The 27,708-nt window shown below is 38.9% G+C and overlaps 1 protein-coding gene across 5 annotated transcripts in view; it reads right to left on the bottom strand.

The window, feature by feature from the left end:
* Positions 1–25,310, bottom strand: part of LOC134754269 (nuclear hormone receptor FTZ-F1) — a 65,317-nt gene extending 40,007 nt beyond the window's left edge. For 3 of the 5 annotated variants that reach the window (XM_063690485.1, XM_063690487.1, XM_063690489.1), the window contains exons 1-2: positions 24,166–25,179; positions 347–969 (exon numbers count right to left, since the gene is read on the bottom strand). In XM_063690485.1, coding sequence (XP_063546555.1) covers positions 347–969; positions 24,166–24,664 — 1,122 coding nt within the window. In that variant the 5' untranslated portion in view covers positions 24,665–25,179. Of the gene's footprint in view, positions 1–346; positions 970–24,165 lie in introns of all 5 variants that reach the window. The other 2 variants (XM_063690486.1, XM_063690488.1) reach the window with 1 other exon arrangement.
* Between the last annotated feature and the right edge of the window lie 2,398 nt (positions 25,311–27,708).

Here is a 27,708-nt window from a genome sequence, read left to right as displayed (position 1 = left end):
TAAAGGCTGGCCGTCCCCGTACAGTTAGTGGCAGGCGGCAAGCGGCACGCTTGTGGGATCTTGACCTAGTTGGAAGTACGCGGCGCGGCGCGGCGTAAGTATCGATTGCGACCGGCACCTCCACGCACGTCGCTGCTTCACATGAACCTCGACTCACACTATCGACTAGCGCTCCGCTAACACAACTAATTCTGGAATAGAATGGTTCGCATAGCTTTTCTATAATAAAACCACATATAAAATTCGCTAAGCAGTGCGATGCTACAATTTCGCCAGCAAAATTGGTGTACACCGGGGAGCGGAATGGGGATTAGGGAAGGATTTTCATACTTATCTGGAAATTCACCTTTAAATACTTAAAAAACACGGTGTTTCGCGCCCAGTCCACTTGAGAGAACAAGTTTTGGTCCAGCACTTTACACATTAACTCGAAGAGATCAACTTCGCACTGGTTATAAGTTTGGCTCTGCAAGAGTCCGAAGAGTGAGTTCTGCCACTCGCGGTCGTCAATAGTCTGGACGAATTCGCGGATCATGGGCGAGACTCGCAGGGTTTCCGTGCTCGTGGGCTCGGCGGTGCTCGAGGGCGTGGCGGCGTTTGTGGCGGGAGCGTCGAAAGCGAAGGCGTCGGGCGACGCCGAGTGCGGCGAGTGCGCCTCCCACTTGTCGTGCGCAGGAGGCGGTGGCGGCTGCTGCGGCTGTGGCTGCGCGGCCAGCAGTACGGGGCCCGGCGACGACTCTGGCGACGACGTCAGCGATGACACCTGCGGAATCTGAATCTCCTGCTTCACTGGCACTGACGCGTAGGGTGAGCCAAAGCCTAGTACGAGGCTACCGTCTCCAATCGATCCTCGCAGTGTTTGCACTGCTATCTGCCTCTGTCGCATCATTTGAAGCTTGCGAGCGCGGTCTCGTTTGTACATAGGGCCAAATTTGTTTCGCCCTCCCCGCATACGGTCTGCTCGAACGGCTGTAACAATTAAAAATGTTATGTACCTATATATGGTTTGATCAAACAACAAACGTTGATTTTATCATATTTTACAGAATCTATTACATAGGATAAAGGATAAGTGATAATCATAGTTAGAACAGCCACATGTGTTTTAATTGGGCTACTCCATTCCCACGAGCGACTGGACGCCTTTTATCGACGAGCTGCAATGCGATCATCAGACACAGACGTAGACGTAGAAAACTAGGCTTTGTAACTTTACCACAGAATATTATAGGAAGCTATCTATCTACACTTTCTAACTGTGCATTTTCATTTTAAGTCTCTTGTGTTTAAGTCACGTCTACATAACTGGCACTTTCCCGACATAATGTATGGGGGTTGACATTGACCGTCAGTTTTGTGTCGATTGCTAACCGGCTGTTAATGGTACATACGTATGTAGTTATTGAAAGTGAAAACGCGCAACTATTTAGGTACCTAATGTTTGACAGATGAAGGTAGCGAATCAAGCTTCCGGCTCTGTAATATGTTTTTTCTACTTGTCGAGTATAATCTGTGTATCATACTCTCATCATCTGTGTACTTCATATGGAACCTTACTCTTTTCAACGTTGGATGGTCTATGGCACTTCAAGCATAAGAATTTTATCGATACGGTTTAATCAATTATAAAAATTTTGAAAATAAAACTTCATACATTTCGATAAAATATTTCTTGTTTAAGGAGACTCGATTAAACACGCTGCTGCGATCGGCTTTGTGATTAGTTGGCCAACAAAAACATTTTATTTTATGTTGTAGTAGAAACAATTGCTTCGTAAGTCAGAAACGCGCATGTGACACCCTTCATATAGCAACATCCATACCCTACGAAAACAGCTTAACGTTGCTTGTTAGTCTCCCTAGGCTACGGTGGCCAAAATCGAGAAAAAAACTGTTTTAAAATTGAATTTAGCAAGGAGCAAGTACCAGGGCCTCATGAGTTACGAGGAGGTGTCGTTGACCAACCCGCCGGGGGCGCCGGGCCCGGTGGCCGGGGCACGTACGAGTATGAAGGTATCGCGGGCTGCGGCAGCTCGCGTATCTTAGCTGTATACTTTTTATTTGCCTATATGATTCTACTAGTTAAAAGTATATTTTTTTTGTCTCGTAGAAAAAGTATTGTATACAATAGTGATATAATCAAGCTTTTCAATCTCGTACCTTAACTTAAGCAACTCAGCAAGCTTCGTTGCTTAAACACGGTACTCGACTGAAAAGCTCTCTATTATATCACGATTGTATAAAATACTATTTCTCAAACATGCTATGTCAGGTAATATTGATATTACTTTCTTTATATTAGGCTGGGAAGTATCACGTCTCAGGCGCGGCTAGACGAGAGGTCTGTAATGAAATTTCATACAAAGTTGCAGGCCTAGGCCGGGAAGTGGCTTTTTTTTAATTTCCATTTCACATATATATGTGACACAGCATCATGGCATTCAGCCATAAAAAAACTATAACCAATATTTGCTTTTTGGTTCGGAATGACATTCTGCCAATACGACTATTAAAAAAAAAACAATAAACGATATTTGATATATTTTGCTGTTTTATTTGTATAGAATTTCCAAAAAAAATCATAAATCAAAACATTATTAACAAATTCCAATAATATTTAATTGCAAATTTATAGTTGGTCAAACCAAATTGGCAAAAAATAAGAACAAAAAAAAACTATACATCCTTTTCTTTCGGGTGCTAGTACTAGTGTATTGATAAAGATTCAGGATTCTCTCTGTCTATGTTTGAAATAAGACAGTCCTTTGACAAACTATAATAACAACAAATACGGATTTAAAATATTTCATATATATATTAGCGGTAAAAATGTCTACTCAAACACGCGTAGGTATTTTTTTAATCGTTTTGGAGGTAAGGTTGAACATTTTTCATTCTGTAATTCTATTTTATTGGATTTATTGTGCGTTGTTGATTGTGTGAATGAATACCTGTTAATTTTATTTCATGTTTAAGGCAACGATGTATGTGAAGCATAAATTCAACATTAAAAACTATGTAATCTTAGTTATGTGGCTAAAACTACAGTCAGACGGATGCAAGGCGAAAAGATCAAAGATACATAAATATATCTTGAAAATTTGTGTAATAAATTGATAAACTAGGTACATGTGTATTATACGACACGTGTGATAAAGATACGTTTGTGCTTCGTTTACTTAATAGTTTCTTTAGAAATAAAACTTTAATTTCGTGAAGATTTCTTTATTTATTTCATAGCATGTTTGAGAAAAGCACTATACATACATCGGCGTGGAAAGGGGTTGTCGGCCTCATAACTATCCGGCCGCACTACGTTCGGCCGGCAACCCCTTACTTCCCAGCCTCTGTAGTAATGTACTATTACAGTACACATGGTGCTACTTTTCTGCACTAGTGCGTAAATTAGCACATTTCGTAACTATGTCAAAAATTTAAACTGCCATATGTACTGTAAAACGTTTTACGATACACGTGCGAATAGGTAATTCCTCTTTTTCGCACTTGTATCGTAAATAACTATTACAGTATCCAACGGTCACGTTAGTATCTAAAATATAAAACCGGCCAAGTGCGAAGCGGACTCGCGCACCGAGGGTTCGTAGTATTTGTTGTTATAGCGGCAACAGAAATACATCATCTGTGAAAATTTCAACTGTCTAGCTATCACGGTTAATGAGATACAGCCTGGTGACAGACGGACAGACAGACAGCGGAGTCTTAGTAATAGGGTCCCGTTTTTACGCTTTGGGTACGGAATCCTAAAAACTCCAGTTTTGAAATTGACGACAATGACAACCCGACCGTCCACTAAGCTAAGGGGCGCAGGCGCAGCGCTTCTCTTTCACTGCGTAACAAAAAGACAGTTAGTGCAGAGGTCCGAATACCCATCTCCTTAAGGCATTTAGCTGTTTACATTACATCAAATGCTTCGACCAGCGACCAGCACGAGAGACCGTACATAAATTGAGTTACATACACCCGTACCGTAGATTTTATAGCCGCATGCCAACTGGAAAATTATCACCTACAAATCGATAGCATTTAGCGGCCGAGCCGTACCTAATATAATATGACTTGTTTACGAAGTTTTGTTTGTATTTTTAACACCAAGAAGGTGGCAAAAAAGCGACAACTGCAGGTTGCCACTCCAACTGTCATAAACGCGTATCTATAGTTGGTCAAACCAAATTGTGAGTAAATAAGAACAAAAAAACTATACTCATCCTTTTCTTTTGGGTGATAGTACTAGTGTAAGATAGTATGATTCTCTCTATTTATGTTTGAAATGAGACAGTCCTTTGACAAAATATACTTTTTAGGGTTCCGTACCCAAAGGGTAAAAACGGGACCCTATTAGTAGTTGACGGCCTACGGCCTATAAAGGATGTGTTAATTAGAGGACTCGAAAATACTTAATACAGATAATTACATTATTGATAGCTGGGTAGCTTTCAATTTTTTTACTTGACAAAACTTGCTGTCCTTGCCCTTAGGTTATTTTAAAGGCTGTGCTAAATTATATTGAAGGTATCACGGATTCTTTCGATCTTATGAGTTCTAGTTCTATTACATCGTCTTGTCCCAGATTGGTCTTGTAGCCTTGGTGGGTATACTATTTATTATAAATTGTTTGAAATAAAAAAAATGCTTTCCGTCGACTATGATGATACACTACACACTACTAACATCCATTTATTTATTTATATGGCATAATCGTTCAGTCGTTTATAGATATTTTAAATTTCAGTTTTTTATTGTAAATAAGAATCGGGTAAGGTTCTGTATCCATTGGATTACGTCACTGTCAATGGTAAACAAGTCTGCAGGGATTCCGTCGTGTTTGCTAAGTGGACAGTACTGAATGTTGTGCTCGATCTCGATGTCCTGCACAAGAGCCCCGCAATCGCACTTTGGAGACTATCCATCCACCATTCTTTTCACCAGTTGCGTTAGTACCATTATTTTCTAGGCAATGAGAAGCCAGGTGGTTTAACTGTAGTTAATCCCAATCCTTTCGGAACGGTTATCGTTCTACTTGTCCGCGCGAGATATTAAAGTTGGCTTCCATAAGGTTTCTTGCAGTTCGGTGAGGACGATGTTTAACCGGTGTGTTGAAGGGTTCTCAAGTTCAGCCTGGGCAGTGGGCAGCTAGTTCGTCTTAATTAACATCCATGCAAGACTTCGTGACTTCCAGCCTCCGTCAGAACAAGATACGAGTACTTTTACAATTTAACACGAAAGTGGAGTACCCGCGCGAAATCGTCTTTTCATACAAACGCTTTCCTCTCTGGATATTAACATTATTGAAAATATTTTGACACATTTTGTTGTAAATCAACCAAAACCAAAGCTCCCTTGATTTGATTTTTTTCGAATTTTTAATTATTACAAGCATTTAAAAAATTGTATGAAAACTGTTACTGTATGAAAACTCCTAATTTTTACAATAATCAAAAAATCTAAAAAAGTTAAACTTAGCAGCATAGCATTAAAATATTTTTCCCCTCACTAGCTCGGAGACCCGTCTTTTATCCTTTAAAACAAGCGGGTAAAAACGCATTTTATCCACTAGTGGGGAGAGTAATTTGACCTTGGATGGAGCGTGTATAAGTAGCTTTTACAGATAACAAAACGTAAAACGCTCATAATAATGGTTCGTTCGATATTATCATAAATAAATGGTTTGAGAATTTAATAAAAAATACCAAATTTAGCTTTATTTAATGATTTTAAGTCATAAACCTTAAAATTCCATAAAAAACTTTTTTAGGGTTCCGTACCACAAAAGGAAAAAACGGAACCATTATAGGATCACTCGTGCGTCTGTCTGTCTGTCCGTCTGTCACAGCCTATTTTCTCCAAAACTACTGGACAAATTAAGTTGAAATTTGGTACACATATGTAGGTTTGTGACCCAAAGATGGACATGTAACGTAAACAAATTCAATTTAAACACGTGGCTCACTTTTGGGGGGTAAATGAGAAAATTATAAAATAAATTTTGTCGAACTATATCGTGTTACATATCAAATGAAAGAGCTCATTGTGGGAATCTCAAATATATATTTTTTATAATTTTAAGATAAACAGTTTAGAAGTTATTCAAGAAAATAGGCAAAAAAATTACCATCCCCCCCCCCCCTTTATCTCCGAAAATACTGGGTCAAAAATTTTGAAAAAAATACACAAAATAGATCTTTACCTATAGATCACCGGAAAACCTATTAGAAATGTGCAGTCAAGCGTGAGTCGGACTTAATTACTTAGTTTTTGATCCGACCCCTACGGGTTTTTTAAAGACATTTCCACATAAAAAATACATTGTTTAAATTGTGTAATGTACGGAACCCTTGGAACGCGAGTCCGACTCGCACTTGGCCGGTTTTTTATAATGATGTTGAATATATAGTTTGTCAAGGGACTGTCTCATTTCAAACATAGGCAGAGAGAATCATACTATCTTTGTCTTACACTAGTACTAGCGCCCAAAAGAAAGTATAATTTTCCTGGCTGTTACTGACTGACAAATTGGTTTACCCAACTATAATTCTGAACACAAGTTGAGTCGATGCAATTTCAAAACGCATCGTCAGAAATGTCAACATTGTCAACTTCAACCATTTTACTTTAAAATAATTCTCACCGACTCCGACTCACGTAGAAATACACAACTTCCAGTTTTCTGGTAAAATATCGTAAAAATTTTTTTGTGATTCCATTGATGAAGATGATCTAACGCCTGTAGATGTTGCACTTTCCTCGCTATAGTGAGGTGAAAAGTTTTGTGTTACACACGGGTACAAATGTGTTTTACTTCTCGTGTGTTGAAACACTCGCTACGCTCAGGGTTCTATTTAAGAACTATACTCAACTATAGAATCCTTTCGCTTGCTTGTGTTTCAATTCCACACTCGCGGGTAAAATACAACTTTACACCCTTGTATAACAAATAACTATTCCATAATGTTAATATCCCAGAGAGCAAAATGAGGATTACGTTTATAGGGCGAAACGGCCGTCCCCTTTCCTCTTAAAATTACTTAATTTTTCGTTCGGTTCTAATATTAATTAATCATCGCACCCGTTCTCGTCGTCAATAGCTCTCATTTAAGCGGAACTAGGTCGTGATATTGTATCGCATGAGTACACGTAGGTATGTAAGTAAATAAAGGCGTCAAACGCGTTCACACGCGGGGCAAACTATGTTTGTGGGTTCGCATCTAATCAATGAGAAGAAGCCACTCTCCACCCGTGTGACGTACTACATGTGCAATATTACGCAATTACGTAATTTAGATTAAGAATTCATAGTGTAGAATTCAAAGCGACGCTGAAAGTTTATTTAGGCGGGTTTTGGCAATGACTAACAGCATAGTGTAAGTTCATTGCTTGGAATAGCAGTACGCTAAATGGATGGCAAATAAATAACACTGAAGCTGGAACGGAAGGGGGTTTTCAGTGAGTTGCCGGCTCGCCCAACCCACGAGTTAAAAATAACAACCAGTTTTTATTGTAGTCAACGGGCTTCTGCACGAAAAGGACAGGGTTATGCAAAGTCGGTACTCACTGGAGCAGGACGGCGAGCGTAACGGATTTTGAGCATTGCAGAGTGCAGTTTCGTATTGCAAACTGGATTGTACTTCATGAAGGGATTTTATAAGAAGCGAGATGTGCGCTAGAAGTACATTGTGGCAAATAGGTGCCTTTTTTAAATGGATTTACTGTTTTGGAATCCAGCGTTGTTTGAAGTAAGTGTTACTTACGTTAACCAAAAGTACTTCCGGTGTTAGGCAGTTAGTCTTTAATGTAAGTAAATGTAAGTATTTGGCTACAGGGTGCTGCGCAGCATCGCAGCCACGACCTTTATTTAGCTGGCTTTTCTAATTAGAACACAATTCGTTTGCTGTGCATCTAATAGTGCCGTAATGAGTGCGCGATACATGCCGATAATACACTAAACGAGGTCAGCTCTGTTTATTAAACGAATAAACTAGATCAAGGTCAAGGTCATTTTTACAAATCAAAATCCGCGTCTTGGTGACAGCGAATGATGTGCAGAAATAGACACGTACGTAAGAAGTTCACCTCGCATTCTGATGCTATTTGTGGCTATGTCCCACTTCTCTCAGATGGGTCAAGGTCGACCTTGACAACGAGGTTACGAGAACAACGTTATGTTATGCCCATCTCCCGTTTATTCCATGTCAAAATTATCATATACAAGAATTTTTGCAGATTCTTAAAGTATTTACACATCCAAAATTCAGCTGTTTTTAGCTCTACGCGTGGTGATAGGTATGCCAAAACTGCCAAAAGATTCGCTTTGCAATCAAAATCATATTGAAATAAAGAATTGTAGTGCACATTTGCACCGAAAGGACGGGAAGAGGTGGGGATCACATCACTCCTTATACCGACGAGTCGGTGAAACTTGGTCAAGGCTGGCAGCACCCCGCTCGCTGCCCCCGCCGTGGTCCGAGTGACGGCGAAGGCAGCCGAGCGCCGCCGACCGCCGCCCGCACGCACTCGATCGTACGCCCAGATAGCGGCAGCCGGATTGTTACACAACCAAGATAAATCATCACCCGCGATCATCTACCAAACTGTGTCAAGATCTCGATGATTTTCTATTCATAGTAGGTAGAGTACGACGGAGACTGACTGGATTCCGATAAGACGTTCATACTAAATAAAACAACACGAATGAATGCTTTATAACATAGGCTAACATAGCCTACAATAAGACATTCGTAAGGTTTCAGTGCACGCCTTGGCATGAGCTCCCTTCCCTGCCACGGCCACAGTACAGTACAACGCCAAGTGGATCGTGTATACTTAACTATATTGTACGCATTGGAACCGGTTTTTGCGCCGCTGTTCTGACGCGTCCACAACTCCACACCAAAAATCTATCCAAGATGGCGTCTCTCGTGCAGCCATCGTAATAATGACAGGACAGGTAATGCCTAAAAAATAGAAAGGACCGGTGGTTTGCGAGGCCGCTCTGTCGAAACACCCGATTCGGGTCAAGGCAGCGCGCCGAAATAGTCGACTGGCGCGCATTTTTTGTTATTTAACATCTGTCGTCTTGGCTAAGAACCGGGCGTCTTATACCGAAACTGCCGAAACACAACTTTTGATGAATTATTTATCAATTTTAATAACAGTTGTAATAGATGCATTTTTTGTAGTTGTAATTTTCTTATTCAAAACAGGTGTTTGCACGTTTCTTATTCCTAGTAAGATGGGGCATTTCGTCATAATTATGGCGTGCCCAAGAGAAAAGTTCAGTTACGTAAAATGGCGTGCATTCTATGTGCAGCCACCCATGTAACAATTTTAACAATTATTCGTCGCTTGCGCACCGACGACCGGGCAGTTGGCGTCCAGTTCAGAACTTTATAACACTTATATTATAAGGCTTAGTACCTACCTAGCTAGCTACCCATTAAAACCAGTCCAATAAACACTACCCGTGGCAACAATTGAAATTCCACAAAGCATCAAAGCAAAGGGTAAAGCCAGCTTGTTTTGAAGGTAACTACTAATTAAAATTAAAACCCAGAATTCCTATTTTTACTGGAGTTAATAAGAAATGAGATCCAATTAGTTTATGTCTAACAAGTGCGACTATTTTATGTAAAAATTAAACCATCCCATCCATTTATACCAAACTAGACAGGTTGTGGGTTTTTTAAACTTTTTATTTATTTTAAGGCTCTTGATCTGGTAGCCATGTACAAGGGTTCCGACAGTTATAGAATGAGTGTGGCTGCGGATATGTAAAATACTTTTTACGTAAAACGTATAAGAGATGTTTTCAAAACCAGTTTGCAAATGTGGTGTGCGCTCACGTCGCGTTAATTGGACGTAGACGTAGGTAGCGGGCGATTACGTTGCTACGAGTCTGTAGATAGATTTCGACAGGCACCATAGCAAATTCGAGTCAGTTGCCCATGGATGTGTGTAAATGTGATACGTGGTTAGGTCACATTTGGGTAGAGTTGCGACAGGCCGACCGAGGTGTCTTGTGAAACAAGCGCTTGCGCAGCAGCGCGAGCGCACCCCACCGACACCAAACGGCGCGGCGCGGCGGCCGATTGTGTCGAAACGCACGATACATTCGCCGACGCGCGCCTGATACTCGTACACCACCCCGCCTCGCCTGACTTGTTTCCGTTCACGTCATACCATGTTCTTAAGTATTTTGGGCCCACACCCAATAAAAATGACGATTTAAAAAATCTAATTAAACATTGATCGATCTAAAAACAAGAATTCCATTCAGCTGCAATGTTAAATCAACAAGGACAATTTAACGTGAAGTGTACTTCGCCTCGTTATATATTGCAATTAGTACACTTCTCTATGCATATTTGCAATCTTTATAGACATTTATTTTATACTTACTTACAACTTTTCTCTATATACATACCAATTTTTCTTTAAAAATATATAGAGAAAAGTTATAAGTAGGTATTAATATCTATGACTATATAAATAATCCAGGATCCAAGTCGTATTTCAGTATCTTTTCTTTGTCTGTGGTTTGTCTGTCCGAGTTCCGGCTGCAAGGATGAATCAGGAGGATGACAACATCTTGATCAGTTATAACACTTATAACGGACAGGTGAAGGATGAGTTTCAGTTTCTGGGTTGAAATTAGGCTTTGCTAAGTTAGGTGGCGGTGGCGCTGCCGGGCGAGTGAACCGACGGGCTCGAGCAGTGGTGTGTCGGTCGAGCCGGTGCGGTTGCGGTGCGGTGTCTCGGTGGCATTGCACAAGGCTCGGCGCAGGTCGAGCAGGCGGTGCGGGGCTCTCGCAACCACGCTATTCGGGTCAGCCAACGATTTGTGTGAATTGTGTCATCTGATACATGCTTGCGTTACACGATGTTTGCGATTAACTTCAACTAAATTGACAATAAACCCGGTAGTTTACAATTTATTATAGAAAAGAGCTGCTTTCCAAGTTATAGGCGAGATTTAGCAAAGTATTGGTATTGCTATTAAAATTGGAGTCTCCTTAATTTAACCACGTTTCTAATTGTTGTATGGCTCGTTACTAATGGAATTAACCATGAGTTTGTTTATTAGAGTCGTAAGTAGATGTTGCAAACACCACACCGTCCAACATCTGGCGAAACGCGGAATGGCGAATAGGTATATTACTAACACAGAGAAGCGATGTGTACATGCACGCACAAATACGTAGGTACGCAGGGCGAGCAGCGCGCGCGCCGCATCGCGGCCCCGCCGCATGTAGGTCAGGGCGCTCTGCGGCCGCGCGCGTTTTAAATTTAGACCGATCCGCGCGCAACCAAACCCCGCCCCACAACATTATTTCAATTATTCAACTCAACTTAAACTTTTTTATTTGTAAGTCTTTACTTTTAGAAGACTTCTTGTCCTTTGTATAACCCTTAACATGGCGCGGACTGCAAGGTTACCTATATGTAACATGCAATTTATAAAAGCTCAACATTGCAATAAGTACTCGTAACATCTCACAGGGGTGACTTTTTAGGGTTCCGTACCCAAAGGGTAAAAACGGGACCCTATTACTAAGACTTCGCTGTCTGTCTGTCCGCCTGTCACCAGGCTGTATCTCATGAACCGTGATAGCTAGACCGTTGAAATTTTCACAGATGATGTATTTCTGTTGCCGCTATAACAACAAATACTAAAAACATAATAAAATTAATATTTAAGTGGGGCTCCCATACAAGTAACGTGATTTTTTTTGCCGTTTTTTGCGTAATGGTACGGAACCCTTCGTACGCAAGTCCGACTCACACTTGGCCGGTTTTTGATTAATCATTATGGTCATGGTATAATAATATACTCTGCCTGGTACTCTCTTCCGAGACTCGCGAACCACGTGATGACGTAGTCTTGTGTCAGTCACGTTGTTCGCGAGTCTCGGAAGAGAGTACCAGGCAGAGTATATTATTATACCATGATTATGGTCATGAATAAATGCTGCTTTATGCAAAAGAACAATCGTCTTAAACTAAATAGTAAATAGGTAGGTAGAGCCGGACAACGCTAACTCTGCAGTCTTTGCAGTGATATTGTGGGAGTGTTACTATAGTAGTCTAAACGTTTATAGTGGTCTTCACACTATCCCACTTTAAAGTCGTTGCCGGTAAAACTATGACCTATGAAAATATCTATTGAAGTTTAATTAGGTAGCTGACCATGTTTCATTTTATACCCATACGTCATTCGTATCTATGATAGTTATTAAGATGGAAAGCAACTGCCTAGTGTCTGTCTACCTAATCATAGTAGTATTGTTGTGTAGCAAACCCTAGCCTAATTGACCGCGCGTTCAGAGTATATTGATGAGTTAAGACCTGGCCTGCGCAAACCGGCGGAGCGCAGCCCTGATCACCGAGGAGACTTACTCCGCGCAGCGCACAACGACGAGGTAATATTACCCGCGATACCGCGAGCGCGGAGCCGGCGCGGCGGTCGGCGCACCATCCCACAACTCCAGCGCACTCCCATGCCGCCCCTCCCTACCGCCGCGTGTACTCTATCAAAATAAAAGGATAAGTGAATAGTGTGCACGAGTTCTCACCCTACGTCCATCGAGTTGCGCCAAGCCTTCCCCTCCCGCAGCCCCTACCCGGCGCCCTCGGGATGCCTCGGCGCATACCGGGGGATGCCGCGGCATCCGGCGCCTACCGCGGCGGGTATCCTCTAACGTGCTCGTCGATGCCGCGGAGTAACAATCCTCCGTGATGCTCCGAGGTCGGTCTCAGAGCATTCACATTTAAACCTTAATGTAGTTGAAATAGGGAAGAATAAACATTGATAAATATAGTGATCTGCGCTGCGCTCCGCCGGTTTGCGCAGGCCTTTATGACGTTGACGGGACGATACGTAAGTGCCGACGGCAGATTTCAGTCGCATTCAGCGTTTAGGAATGCAATCAACCTACGTAGTACTTAAACAACCTTATTCCTAGCTTTGTTTGTACACGACACGATGTATGGTTTAATATTTTCTAGTTTCAGTTTCACGCCTGAACTGCAGTAAATGTATACCTAATTGTATATAATAAATATATGTACCTGCAACAATATCTTGTACAACGATGAGCGCAAAAATATGTAACTCTCTCTTATGACTATAAGATTGCGAGAAATAGGTATTTTTGCGCGGTTCGTTGTGCAAGATATTATTGCAGGTGGCTGATGCCTGTACACCCTGTCAGTAATAGGAATTGAGGTGCAAATGGCATGATCATATTAAGTTAGGTATTGACATGCTTAATGTTATTAGATTGTTCAAAACCACTTCAAAACATAATTTTCATGCTATTTTGGCAACAGTCAACAATTATAAAATCCTTCGTATTACCAATAAACACTGTTCGATTTTAACAACAGCTACGTAATAATTATGCACAACATGTTAACATGTCTATTTATGCTGCATGTCTATTGTAGGGTTCCGCAGCTGCAATTAGGTACAAACAAAAACTAAACTCCGAAAACTAAATTATGTACCTACTTAAACTAAATTAGTTACACATGGCTGTCGCAAGCGTGACTATCATTAGTCTTTACCCGTCAATTCATATCGTATATACTTATGTGAATTTTTTATTGATAGCTTTACATATACTTGATAGTTTTATTAAAGATAGATATAACTCCGTAATAGATGGATACAGTCTAAGGAAAAAACGTGCCTCGAAAATCAAGAAAATTTGATTTTCGTTCAGAGGGCGCTACTAGTTAGTCGAATAGATGGCGTTGACGGTTTCGTTTGTTATTTAACAATTTTAACGCATATCAGTGAAAGAACATGGGTCGAAATCATAAAAATAATTAATGCAAATAAAACAAATCATTTATTTATATTTAAATACATTCTATCGTATTTTTATAAATCTTCATTTTTAGTTTTAAAGTGTGTCGACAGATGGCAGTGAATTTACTGGGGTTACAAAATTTACTATGACAGTACCGCTCTAGTATAAGTTACTCTATGGTTTTACTTATATAAATAATAGTACATTACTACAGAGGCTGGGAAGTAAGGGGTTGCCGGCCGAATGCATATATGGATAGTTATGAGGCCGACAACCCCTTTCCACGCCGATCCCAGGTAGCAAAATGACGTCAAATGACGTCAGCGACGTCATAATGACGTAATAATGCCGTCATTATGACGTCTCTGACGTCATTTTACGTCATTTTGCTACCTGGGATGTATGTTACAGTGCTTTTTTCAAACATGCAATGAAATAAATAAAGAAATCTCCACGACATTAAAGTTTTATTTTTAAAGAAACTAAAAGTAAACGAGGCACAAAATATAACTACCACCTATACGTATCTTTAACACACGTGTCGTATATTTTACACATGTAGTTTATCAATTTATAACACACATTTTGAAGATATATTTATGTATCTTTGATTTTTTCGCCTTGCATCCGTCTGGCTGTAGTTTTAGCCACATAACTAAGATTACATAGTTTTTTATGTTGATATTATGCTTCACATACATCGTTGCCTTAAACATGAAATATAATTAACAGGTATTATTAACGCATATTAAATAACACAATCAACAACGCACAATAAATCCAACAAAATAGAATTACACAATAAAAAATGTTCAACTTTACCTCTAAAACGATTAAAAAAATATTTACGCGTGTTTGAGTAGACATTTTTACCGCTAATATTTAAATGAAATATTTTAAATCTGTATTTGTAATTATAGTTTGTCAAAGGACTGTCTTATTTCAAACATAGACAGAGAGAATCATACTATCTTTATCTTACACTAGTACTAGCCCCCTGAAAGAAAAGGATGAGTATAGTTTTTTTTGTTCTTATTTACTGCCAATTTGGTTTGACCAACTATAAATTTGCAATTCAATATTATTGAAATTTGTTAATAATGTTTTATTTTTGATTTTTTGGACATTCTATACAAATAAAACTGCAAAATATATCAAATATCGTTTATTGTTTTTTTTATAGTCGTATTGGCAGAATGTCATTCCGAACCAAAAAGCAAATATTGGTTATAGTTTTTTTTTATGGCTGAATGCCATGACGCTGTGTCACAAGTATATGTGAAATGGAAATTTAAAAAAGCCACTTCCCGGCCTAGGCCTGCAACTTTGTATGAAATTTCATTACAGACCTCTCGTCTAGCCACGCCTGAGACGTGATACTTTTCAGTCTAATATAAAGAACGTAATATCAATATTACATAGCATGTGTGAGAAAATAAATATTACCTATAGGACAATTTTACAAGTCGACCTAGTCCCACAGTAAGCTCAATAAGGCTTGTATTGTAGTACTAGACGACGATGTATATAATATATATATAATTATTTATATATACACTTATTATATATAAATGTGTCACTACCGACTGGGCTAGGAGTCCATATTTACTTCCTCCGTTGCTAGTCGGTAGTGACACTATACTCACTATAGTGACTCTGCCTACGAAGATGGAGGTACCGGGTTCGAATCCCGGTAAGGGCATTTATTTGTGTGTTTATCACGAATATTTGTTCCCGAGTTATGGCTGTTTTATGTGAATATATGTATAAGTATTTATATGTAAATATCTATTGCATATATCGTAGCCGAGAACCTACCCACGACACGAACCTTATTGAGCTTATTGCGGGACTATGTCGATGTGTGTGTGTCCAATATTTATTTATTTTATAATCGCTTGTCAATTTAGTTAATCATAAACGATCCAACTCTTAACTCGCCTACCTGTGATAGTATTCCTTTTAAATTCACTGCCTATAGTAATTTTCCATAGGTCAACCGGGGCAAATGCGTAACTGACATTTAAATATTTTTTTACTCTCCTTTAACCCTATATTATGAAAACCTAGCTTTTGCCCGCGACTTCGTCTGCGTGGAGAATTTGCGTAGCTTATTCTTTACCCAATCTGCTTTTTATCAATTCCTTATACAAACTTCCACCCCCCTTTTCACGCCCCTAAAGGATTGCTGGAGGTGTAGGGGGGTTGAAGGTATATTTTTTCAGATTTTTGCTCGTATCTCGAATATCTGTACGAATAGCATTATAATTACTTCGAACAAAAGTTTCTACATAAAATTTTCTACAAATTAGGTTATATTTATTTTTACTCTACGATCAATACTTTAGGAGCTACAGGGTGTTCAGGGATCAAAAATTAAAATAAACCGGCCAAGAGCATGTCGGGTCATGCGTAGTGTATGGTTTCGTACTTCCTTAGTTACCCGCCCGGCAAAATATACTTTTTGCAAAAACTCAAAAATGGCTTAACCGATCAGGTTTGCTATAGTTTTCCTTGAAAGTCTTTAATAAGCTTTACATTCACGATTTTTTTTCACACTTTTTGGACCCATGGTTCAAAAGTTAGACCATGGTCGAGAAGTGGGGATGATTTTTTTTTTCGCTTCAACCCTATAGTGTGTGCATTTTTTTGATAAACGTGATATTTCCGGAAATATTCGCTTTGAACAAAAAAAATAATGTTTGTGTCCCCCTCTAACTTTTGAACCACGAGTCCAAAAATATGGAAAAAATCGTAAAAGTAGAGCTTAGTACAGAATTTCATGGAAAACTATAGCGAATCTGATCGGTTAAGCCGTTTTTGAGTTTTTGCAAAAAGTATATTTTGACGGATGGGTAACTACGGAACTCTACACTGAGCATGGCCCGACATGATGTTGGCCGTTTATTTCTATAATTGATTAGCACGTGACTAAGCTTGCTTATTCTAAACTAAACATTTGAGTTATGATGAACAACTAGGAAAAAACGACGTTTTCTTAAATCGTCTATTTTTTATCTCTTTGTTAATTTAAACATCCTGTACCTCGTAAAGTATTAATCGTAGAGTAAAAATGAATATAACCTAATTTGTAGAAAATTTTATGTAGAAACTTTTGTTCGAAGTAATTATAATGCTATTCGTACAGATATTCGAGATACGAGCAAAAATCTGAAAAAATATACCTTCAACCCCCCTACACCCTCAGCTAACCCCCCACCCCCGAGGACTTTTAGTATGTTCATCTGTACACCACAAGGTATAACTGTACCAATTTTCAAAACTACACGAATTATTTCCGCAGATCGCCCATTTTCGGCTTAATTTGACGTAGCTATATGGATTTAATATTCTTTGGCCGTGTGTTTTCTACAACTCTTTGCCAAGATAATTTGTAAAGTAATTCTTTCGTTGCTCTATAATTAAAGTACATATATAGAGCTGTTTTTTTAAACGGAAATTTAAGCGCCTTTGCCCCTGTTGGGCAAATTGCGTCTTTTTAAAATAATTTATAAACAATTACGATAAGACTTTTCAAACCTCATGAAACGTGTTCATAAATACAGTATTTTAGATTTACAAGGGGCCAAAAACAGCAATTAACAACATCAAGTAGAAAATAGTATAATTTGGGTAAATGCGTCCCTAATTTGAAGACTCATTTTATCCAAACCTAATTTCCAGATGTTGTAAACCTTTGTAGTCGATTAAAAACTAATAAAAAAAATGAAAGAGGTTTTATTTAAGTGTTGGCGAGTGTTTCTGGTAAAAAAAACTGGAAAATGTATTACTTATTAAAGCATGGCAATTAAAAAGTTTAGTTCCGTAGAAAAGCTAGCATTAGGTAATTTTGTATGACAGCGTTATGGAATAAGCGATCAAGCGACAGTCAGTTGAAACCGAGAAAATGAGCTGGAAAGATTTGAAATTTGAATTGGTTGTTGTAATATAATTTTTAAAGTATAAAGTTAAATTGTTTACTGTGAGCCTATAAAAGTGTTTATAAATTGTATATCAGTAAAAAAACCGGCCAAGTGCGAGTCAGACTCGGGCACGAAGGGTTTCGTACCATTACGCAAAAAACTGCAAAAAAAACCACGTTTGTTGTATGGGAGCCTCATTTAAATATTTATTTTATTCTGTTTTTAAGGTTCCGTACCAAAAGGGTAAAAACGGAACCTTATTACTAAGAATCCGCTGTCCGTCTGTCTGTCTGTCAGCAGGCTGAAGTTCTGAAATTATTAGCGTTTTTCCGCTTAATTCTTTTTTGCACTAAATCTACGATGAGGGTAATTTATTTCGTAGTAACGTACTATGCGACATATTGTCGCTTGATACTTTAATATACGAAAGATGCGATTTGAGATGTTATAAAGAATTAAAGGACACATGAGGACTTGTGGAGGCGGTTAAGTCGATATTGCGTTTATAAATCATTGAAACTAAAAGAATTAACGACAGATTTTAGGCGCTTATAATAATCATAATCTTTATTGTCTGTGAGAAATGGGTACATTGTACCGTAATTACTATTGTAACAATAATTTTTAATTATTAATTAGTTTTTGCAATTTTAAATGATGGGTTCTTATAATTTGTAAAAGTAACTGGCGCTTAATTCTTTTTTACGTAACGAGTTAGTGCATATGCCGGTCAAAATTATTTTCGTTGTCTCGTTTCTGACCACTAGCGAGCTTGTATTTTTGTCTTTTATCAAATAAATAAAAAAAAGTGGAGTGCTGTTGCATGTCTTTCTAGCTGTACATTATAATTCACAAGAGCAAAATTTAAAAAAAAAACCGACCAAGTGCGAGTCTGGCTCGCGCACGGAGGGTTCCGTACCATTACGCAAAAAAAACGGCATAAAAATCACGTTTGTTATATGGGAGCCATACTTGAATATTTATTTTATTCTGTTTTTAGTATTTGTTGTTATAGCGGCAACATAAATACATCATCTGTGAAAATCTCAACTGTCTAGCTATCACGGTCCGTGAGATACAGCCTGGTGACAGACAGACAGACAGACAGACACCGGAGTCTTAGTAATAGGATTCCGTTTTTACCCTTTGGGTGGTACGGAACCCTAAAGCTACATTTCACCACATACAAAAAGCTCCAGTCCGTCATCAGTCGGATTTGCTCCAACTTTACTATAAAATGTATAAAAACTCCTACATTAGTTAGTATAAACATAAAGGATACTTAACAGCCCCTTAAACTATCGAGTGCACCCACGCAAGGAGGAAAATCGGGACGTTTGTATGGAGAACCGTTCGTCAACTATCGTCTTAAAGCCCCGTAAACACATATTTGGACGTCTCTAGAGTTAGGCGCCCTTCGGTACTAGTTTAGGTGGAAGTACCTAAATAACGACACACGCGGCGATTGGCACAAACCTTTGGCTCTTTAGATTAGAAGGAGGTAGGCATTAAAAACTGATTATTAGACGTGATCGCTTTTTGGGGAATGTATTCTTCTCTGGGATTGGGTATTGGGTACGTACCTAACCTACTACCTGTGTACCTACCTACTTTTTTTTAAATCTTTATTAAAGAGCTTTACCTATCGCTTAGCGATTATGTCGCTCCATATAATCAACATACAATCACACTTAAATACTACCTACTTAAATACAAGGATCATTACTGTGTATAAGCAAAGAGGATATAATATTATAGAGCGGTACTGTCATAGTAAATTTTGTAACCACAGTAAATTCACTGCCATCTATCGACACACTTTAAAACTAAAAATGAAGATTTATAAAAATACGATAAAATGTATTTGAATATGGATAAACGATTTTTTTTATTTGGATTAATTATTTTTATTATTTTGACCTATGTTCCTTTACTGGCATGCGTTAAAATTGTTAAATAACAAACGAAACCGTCAACGCCCTCTATACGAGAGTAGGCCAAAGGTAGTAGCGACATACCTAAACTACGTCTTTATAATATAAGTACCTATCCCAACCAAATACCCACTGCAATGACAGATCGACTGGCCAGTCAATCTACCTATATTAGATGTCCAATCTGTGCAATCCAATTGTCATTTCTGTAGGTACCTACGAGTACAAACAGATGACTGAGTAAATAGAATTTTGGTTAAGCGAACATCTTGGATAAAAAAATCCAGTTAGAGTAGGTATGTTAGGCAAGTAGACGGGTACATAGGTATTTACTTTAACTATTAAAACTATTATAACAAACTTGAAAATGTTGAATAGCTAAGTAATGTGATACAATGCAAATGTACACCATTTCCTAATTCGTATAAAAAGTTAACGCCGGGATAACCAGTTACAATGTAAATTACCAACCAGTCAAGCGTAAATGGGTGAAGGTCGACCAGGATGCCGATTTTACGCTCTACGTGTCTAGCTAGTTGTCTACTGTAGCGGCTACGGCTAGCTATAGCGTAGCGGGGCGTCTGACACCGACATGGACATGGAGCGTCCTGCGATGTCTGATAACTGCATCACCACACCAGCTGGTAAAGGCTCTCTTGATTGTTCAAAAACTGATGAGAAAGTTGCATTTTATCCAGATGTGAGGCAAAGTCATCTGATGCAAGTTTTGAGTTGTTTCCGTATGTTGGCTGGTAGAATTGACTTTTAAAAGTTTTAAATGATTATTATGAATGAAAAATGTTTAATAACGTTTATTAAGATTTCATTTGGTTTGATTTTGTATGATATTTGAGTGTTAGGATTTTCCTCGCGTTGGTATGGTGAAACATTTTGTGTTTCAATCGGTGGCAATTTTTTGTAACCCTCGTACCCTCGTGCCTTGAAACCCTCGCAACGCTCAAGATTCCACTTTCTTTCGCTTGGTCGGATGTCAATAGTAGCACGAGCGGTTAAACAACAATTTTGCCCCCTTGTAAAACAAATAACTATTTTCTACTCGTCGACTGCGGTTGAATTAAGATTTCGTATATTAAACTGTAATTGGGTTCTTTTCATGTATGGGGTCCCAACTCAACTATAATATTCATTTCGAAACGGTTTAGTCAACTATAATAAAATTAACCAATCACAGCTCGCCGCGGTCAAGAGGACGAAACAAAACGATAGCTCCAATCATATTTTTTTTAGGTTGTATAGGTATAGTAGAAACAGTTGCTTCATAAGTCAGAAACGCGCATGTGACACGTTTAATATAGCAACATCCATAGACTATGAAAACCGCTTAGCGTTGCTTGGTTGTCTCCACAAGCGACGGTAGCCAAAAACGAGAAAAAAAAATAACTAAAAATTGAATTTAGCAAGGAGCCAGTACCAGGGCCTCATGAGCTACGAAAAGGTATCGTTGACCAACCCGCCGGGGGCGCCGGGCTCGCGGCGGCCGGGGCGTGTACGAGTATGAAGGTATCGCGGCTGTTCGCGTATCTTAGCTGTATACTTTTTGTTTGTTTACCACTCAGCAAGCTTCGTGGTCTTAACACGGTACTCGACTGAAAAGCTCTCCATTATATCACGATTGTATAATAGCAGTTTATGTGGATGCTACATAATAAAAGGCTTTAAAATAAACTACGAGTGTGGGTTTAAGAAACGAAAGAATGCCTAATTATGTACAGTTACATACACTATTTTTATCTACTTAGACACACACACACACACACACACACATACACACATATATTACATACACACATATTATAAACCCCTCACACACAAAATCTATGATATATTCACTAAACTCATATTACAGCCGACATTGGGACATCGTTGCTCTCTGGCGGAACTCGCGGATATGAGGTGGCGTCTCCGAAATATATTTTTTGCCCATTTTACACGAAACTTTATCTATAGTTAGTTTAAAAACAAAAAAATATATTTTATACTTAGAAAACTAATTAAAAGATAAACTGTACGTCAAATGGCGGTAAAAGAAAACTTTTTTCAAGCATGTCACGCATCCGTAGGTCTTTTTAATTCAGAGACAAACTAGTTGGGGGCCGATTGCCATGTCGTTCGATAACAACTAACATGCGAGATTTATCAAAATTGTATGCTATTTACATTTAATTTCGAATGAAACGTCATCGCGACTGATATTAGACTAGAGGTCAAATCAAATTGCTTTTTTTTTCAGAGATGTTCGTAATTTGAATGTCATTACACTCATTACCAAATCGATTGTTATTGCAGTAATTAAGCTATTATGTAAAACATTTTCACAGATTAGAAATTTGTTGTAACAAAATAGTTTATCTTAATGTTGGCCATTATTTACGGATTTTGAAGGCATCATAGGGTTTATAATATGTGTGTAGATAAAATACTATTTTCTACTCCAGCACTCTTATGATTAAATGACGCCAGTGAGATCGAATTCATAAGAAGTGCGGCGCGCGGGGCCCCGGCGCAGTGTTCTTAGGATCCTAACAGCAGTGTTCTTAGAAATATTTATACAATAATTTATTATGCAACTGTTGTTTTCTTATTTTATTTTGACTTCTAGACAAAGTTCTACAAACAATTATTTACTTTGATACTATTTATAATTTTAGGTGTTTGCTGCTGTCTTATATATAAAATTCTTCGGGCCTCTTTACAAATCTCATCTTCGTTTCGTTTTGTAACTTGGGCCCTTGAATTTTAAGAACCATTATTAAATATGTACCGCTTGCACTAAATATTATTACTATGTGACTCAGAATCATTATAGTAATTTCTTTATCTTACCTACTTGTAGAGTCACAAGTAAGACATTTAAAAAGGAATTTGAGAAAGGAAGGTTCTGCCAAGTGAAATTCGCATTGAATAACTAACTCGTGAAACGGCATATCGTGACTACTTTGAAAAAACCGGCCAAGTGCGAGTCGGACTCCCGTTCCAAGGGTTCCGTACATTACACAATTTAAACAATGTATTTTTTATGTGAAATGTAAGTGAAATGTCTTTAAAAAACCCGTTGGGTCGGATCAAAAACTAAGTAATTAAGTCGGACTCACGCTTGACTACACATTTCTAATAGGTTTTCCTGTGATCTATAGATAAAGAACTATTTTGTGTATTTTTTTTAAATTTTAGACCCAGTAGTTTCGGAGATAAAGGGGGGGGGGGGGGATGGTCATTTTTGTACAGACGTATGAGTGATCCTATAAGGATTCCGTTTTTTCCTTTTGAGGTACGGAACCCTAAACTGATACTCGAGACTATTTTGAAAAAATCTTGTCTCTCACTGATACTCAAAGTTGAAAGGCAGTAACTGTGTGCATCCCATACATAGATACCAAATTTTTCTTTTGATTGACAGAACAAGATACGCGTTTTATTTCAAAGTAGTGCCGATATGTAGGTATAGGTGTTTAGTACAGGCGAGGTCTAATATATGTTTACCCCTATGCACCTTACTCCTTTGTAATACCTAAGGCGAAAAATGTAAACATATCTTTGACCTCGACTGTACCTACTAGTATACCTACCGACCAATTTTAAGATCATAAAATTCATAAGTTTGATTAGTACAGCGAATTCCTATGCTTAACTGGAACGTTGAAGAAAGTAAAATGTTGGCAACCTGACTAAATCATAATTTTATTGAAGTTTGATAGCCATGAATAGGTATCTCAGATTGGAAGGGCTACTTGTAATACAGCTACATAAATAAATAGGTACATACATATACAGTATATACACCATACACCTCGTCAGCGGCGGAAATGCAATAAATACGCTGCAGCCGTACGTACATACATACTATAGGTGGATAATGGGTATGGGTATACCTACTACACTACGTAGGCAGGCGTAGGGATTTCTGAAGCTTTAGGCTGTCCATAGAGTAACTTATACTAGAGCGGTACTGTCATAGTAAATTTTGTAACCCCAGTAAATTCACTGCCATCTGTCGACACACTTTAAAACTAAAAATAATTATTTATAAAAATACGATAAAATGTATTTAAATATGGATCAATGATTTTTTTTATTTGCATTAATTATTTTTATGATTTTGACCCATGTTTTTTTACTGATATGCGTTAAAATTGTTAAATAACAAACGAAACCGTCAACGCCATCTATACGACAGTAGGCCAAGTTGATTTTCGAGGCACGTTTTTTCCTTAGACTGTATCCATCTATTACGGAGTTATATCTATCTTTAGTCTGTCAATGGCGTTAGGTTAGAGTTAGACCAAGAAAAGACTGCAGAGATTTTGACAGCACACGCAGTGCCGGTGTTATTTATACGTCATCATTTGGAAGTTTGACGTTTAAAATAACACCTGCACTGCGTGTGCTGTCAAAATCTCTGCAGACTTTCCTTGGTTTGACTCTAGCTATAATTTGAGAATCAGATCTATCATCACTCACCTTCAAGCTTCATGCCGACATCCAGACACTTCTGAAATCGGCAAAAGGGACAGCGTTTCCTCTGTGTCTTGTCTATATGACATGCTCGTTCTGCGACGCATGTGTACACCTTCTTATTTTGTACGGTCCGCTTGAAAAATCCTTTACATGACTCGCATGTGAGCAGGCCGTAGTGGTATCCACTGACTTTGTCTCCGCACACGGGACACAGTTCTTCGATGACATCCTTGGTGTCGGTCTGGTCGCACACCGCGCCGGTCGCCGGGAGGTAGGCCCCAGCCTCGCCGCCGGCGCCTGTGGGAAATAGATAAGAAGGATCCAAATTGGCGTAGCCGAAAGACTGCTGCTCCGGCCCGCACTGGTAGGCGGCACCTTGTGGCACATACTGTTGGGAAGTTCCCGAGGGCCCGCCGCCCGAACCCGAGCCTTCGGGTCCCGGGCTCAGATCGAACGGGGACATGTTGAGGGACATGAGGCCTGTCTGCTGGTCCATCGTCATACTCGGCCGCACGTAGCGGCTGTTTATTGCAAATCCTACCGGCGTTCAACCGCAACAACGTTTACACAGTCACCGAGTTCACTAGCGGTCTAGCCGCAACACTATCTGCCGTTTGCGGGCTGCACCTGTTCGAACACTATAGGAAGAGGCACGTTAATCCAGCACATGTTGTCCTACGCTTGTCTTGTCAAAAGTCCTATTGGCGCCGGGCGCCGGTGTGCGTGGTAACCGTTCGTAAGTTTGAAGGCGCGCGCTCTATTACGATCGTCGCAAGTGTAAGTACAGGCGGCGACACGCGTGCCACTCTGTGGACGTCCCGGGATCGACTGGCAGCCGGCGACAACGTCGCGCGTGCCGGCGCCTCCCGCATGCGCGCCCCGCCGCCACCCGCGAGCCCCCGCCCGCTCGCACAATGGAAAACGATTAGGAGTCCATGTAATAAGTGAAAGTGAGTCGGTGACCCACTTTCCCGCGATCCAGGTCTATGTTAGTGCGCGTTCGCGCGGTTGCGCCACCAGGCGGGCGGTGGGAGGGGGTGGGGGGGGGCGCGGGGGGCGGCCCACTGACCCAGTTGCGCGCGGTGCCGCAGCAGGGCAGGGTTGCTGCGAGCGAGCTTGTGTTTATGTTCGCATCGTAATCGCTCTCGCTTGCAGCATGTCTACTTATCAGCGCCGACGCAATCTGCCCTTACTTCACATGACATGGTCTTGAGAGGATCCGATTAATGGGAAACCTGCATAACTATACTACCTCAACTCCGAAACAAAAAAATATACCTAGGTTTAATATAGTATGTAAGTAACATTCAAAGATCTATGCTTATGGCACGAGAAATAAGTTGCTTTGTAAGGTTCTATTTCTCTAGTTTGCCTTCCAAAGACGATAGCGACATAAAGTCCACGCCGTCAGTAAGTCTGTCTGAAACCCACGTCTTTACCTTAGGCTTGTAATTAAATCTTTAAAAACGTCTGAAGATTTTACAAAATAGTTATGATTTCCTGTTTTTTTTTATCGCACTCTCCTCCTGCCGCCCAAAGACCTATTAAAAGGTCTCCGACTGAGTAGTGGTTCCGGCCCAAGCATAATTACACTTTTATCTTATATGCGTCTAATGACCTTTTAAAAGGTCTTCAACTTTAACCTGTCTTAAAATTTTAAATTTACCGCGTATTGAATTCAGATAATTTCTAAACGAATACGTCACAATTGACGTTGTCAATAGATGTCAATCTGTGTAACATGCTCTGTCAGTTTTGACGTAATATCCAAAACAAGTGACGAGCCGTCGACGACGTGGTAAATTAATCGATGAATTACTTTGTTATTTCGACAGATTCTTTGTGTATTTTTGTTGTGAATAATGTCTAATATACTCGTATTCGTCTTTGTTTTGATACATTTATTTTTTACTTTTTTCATCAATATTCATGTAAATACAACAATTAATAATTGGAAGACCTATAGGAAGGCATGTGGGTCGTAATATATTTAAGGTTTTTGTATAGGCCCTACTTTAACCGCAATATTGGGTTGGCTTGCAATGAATATGTTGTTTGTTTAACTATTAAAATTTCAAATTAATAAAGTATTTTATTTTTAATGTCCTTTTGAAAAGCATAAGAGTTAATTTAGGCAAAAATATTTAAAAAATGTTAAATTCAAATAACATAGTAGTAATTAGTAGCTATAGGATTTTAATGGTATGCTCGAGTTTACTGCCTATTAGGTCATTTTCGCAGTTTTAGTTTTCCACTGCTTGTGGTAGAATTGAATATACACTCTTTTTTTCTAATCCAATAGTCAAAGTAAGATAATAAGCTGCTTGTGGCCAATATTATTGCTAGCATGTGTAATAATATTTTACATGAAATGCGTTATTTAATTCTGATATATTTAAAATATGTTACAGAAGCGGGGGTAAATCAATGTAATGGCACATTAATTATTTGAATAAATGAAAAAAAAAAACACAATCTAGGAAAAACTATTTTTTTTTTGAGGTAGCGGCCCAGAGTGTTATAAAAAAGACACCGAACTTCGGTTTCCAACCTTCCACTGATACCCTTTATGATTTAAAAAATATCTAACACCCATAATACACGTCTATGACAATGTTATCATACGTCGATGTCTTGGGTCGGAACCATGTGAACCTAAAATAAGGCCCCTGGGTTTGTATTTGTATCCCATCTGACGAAAAAAATCTGAGCGGCAGGAGGCTATTACATACTTAAACAGATTTTTTTTTAAACTAGAACCAGATATGTCTCTTCTGACAAATCTTGATCCAAAATTCCAAGTATAACTTACCTTGGACTAAGATAATCTCACTAACAGTTACAGCACAATCGGAATAGGACAAACCTCAAAATATCTGGAACAGTCCTGAAATTTGGTATGTATGTTATATAAAGGCCCCCTTTTCATGTCCACACTATTTGAAATTTGGGGATCTCGAGGAACCGCCGACATCTTGGAAAATGAGTACCATCTTGGAAAAATTGGCGATTTACTTTAAATCTACGTTCTCTATGGATATATAGTGTCAGTCAACATTGAAGCTTATTAAATTCCACACAAAAAAGTCCTATATACCTTTGCGAAAAAAAAATTCTTGTTATATAAAATACTTGCTGAAGCCAGATTTAGCGGGTATACCCTTCCAGGGGACATTTTCTTTCCAACATGGCGGCGGTTCCTCTCCCCAAATGTCAAATGGTGTGGACATGAAAAGGGAGTATTTAATTAACATACATACCAAATTTCAGGACTGTTCCAGAGATTTCGAGGTTAGTCCTATTCCGATTGTGCTATTAAAGAATGTTAAATTCTCGAAATTCAAGATTCAAGTAAGACTTGTGACAAGAATTTTATTACTTGGGTCAAAACTGACCTTTTTTATGTATTAATTTGTTATTGATACAAGAAAGTAGTTCTTGGCCCAAGATCGGACATTTTATTTCTTGAAAAAAGAAATTTTCGCGTTTCCTTATATAGAAATTAGAAAAGATCTGGAAACAAATGACACTTATTGGTTGAAGACC

The sequence above is a fragment of the Cydia strobilella genome, chromosome Z, assembly GCF_947568885.1.
Source record: "Cydia strobilella chromosome Z, ilCydStro3.1, whole genome shotgun sequence".
Classification (NCBI taxonomy): Eukaryota; Metazoa; Arthropoda; class Insecta; order Lepidoptera; family Tortricidae; genus Cydia; species Cydia strobilella.
The sequence above is the reverse complement of the archived record's forward strand: the minus strand, read 5'-3'. Positions and strand labels throughout refer to the sequence as shown.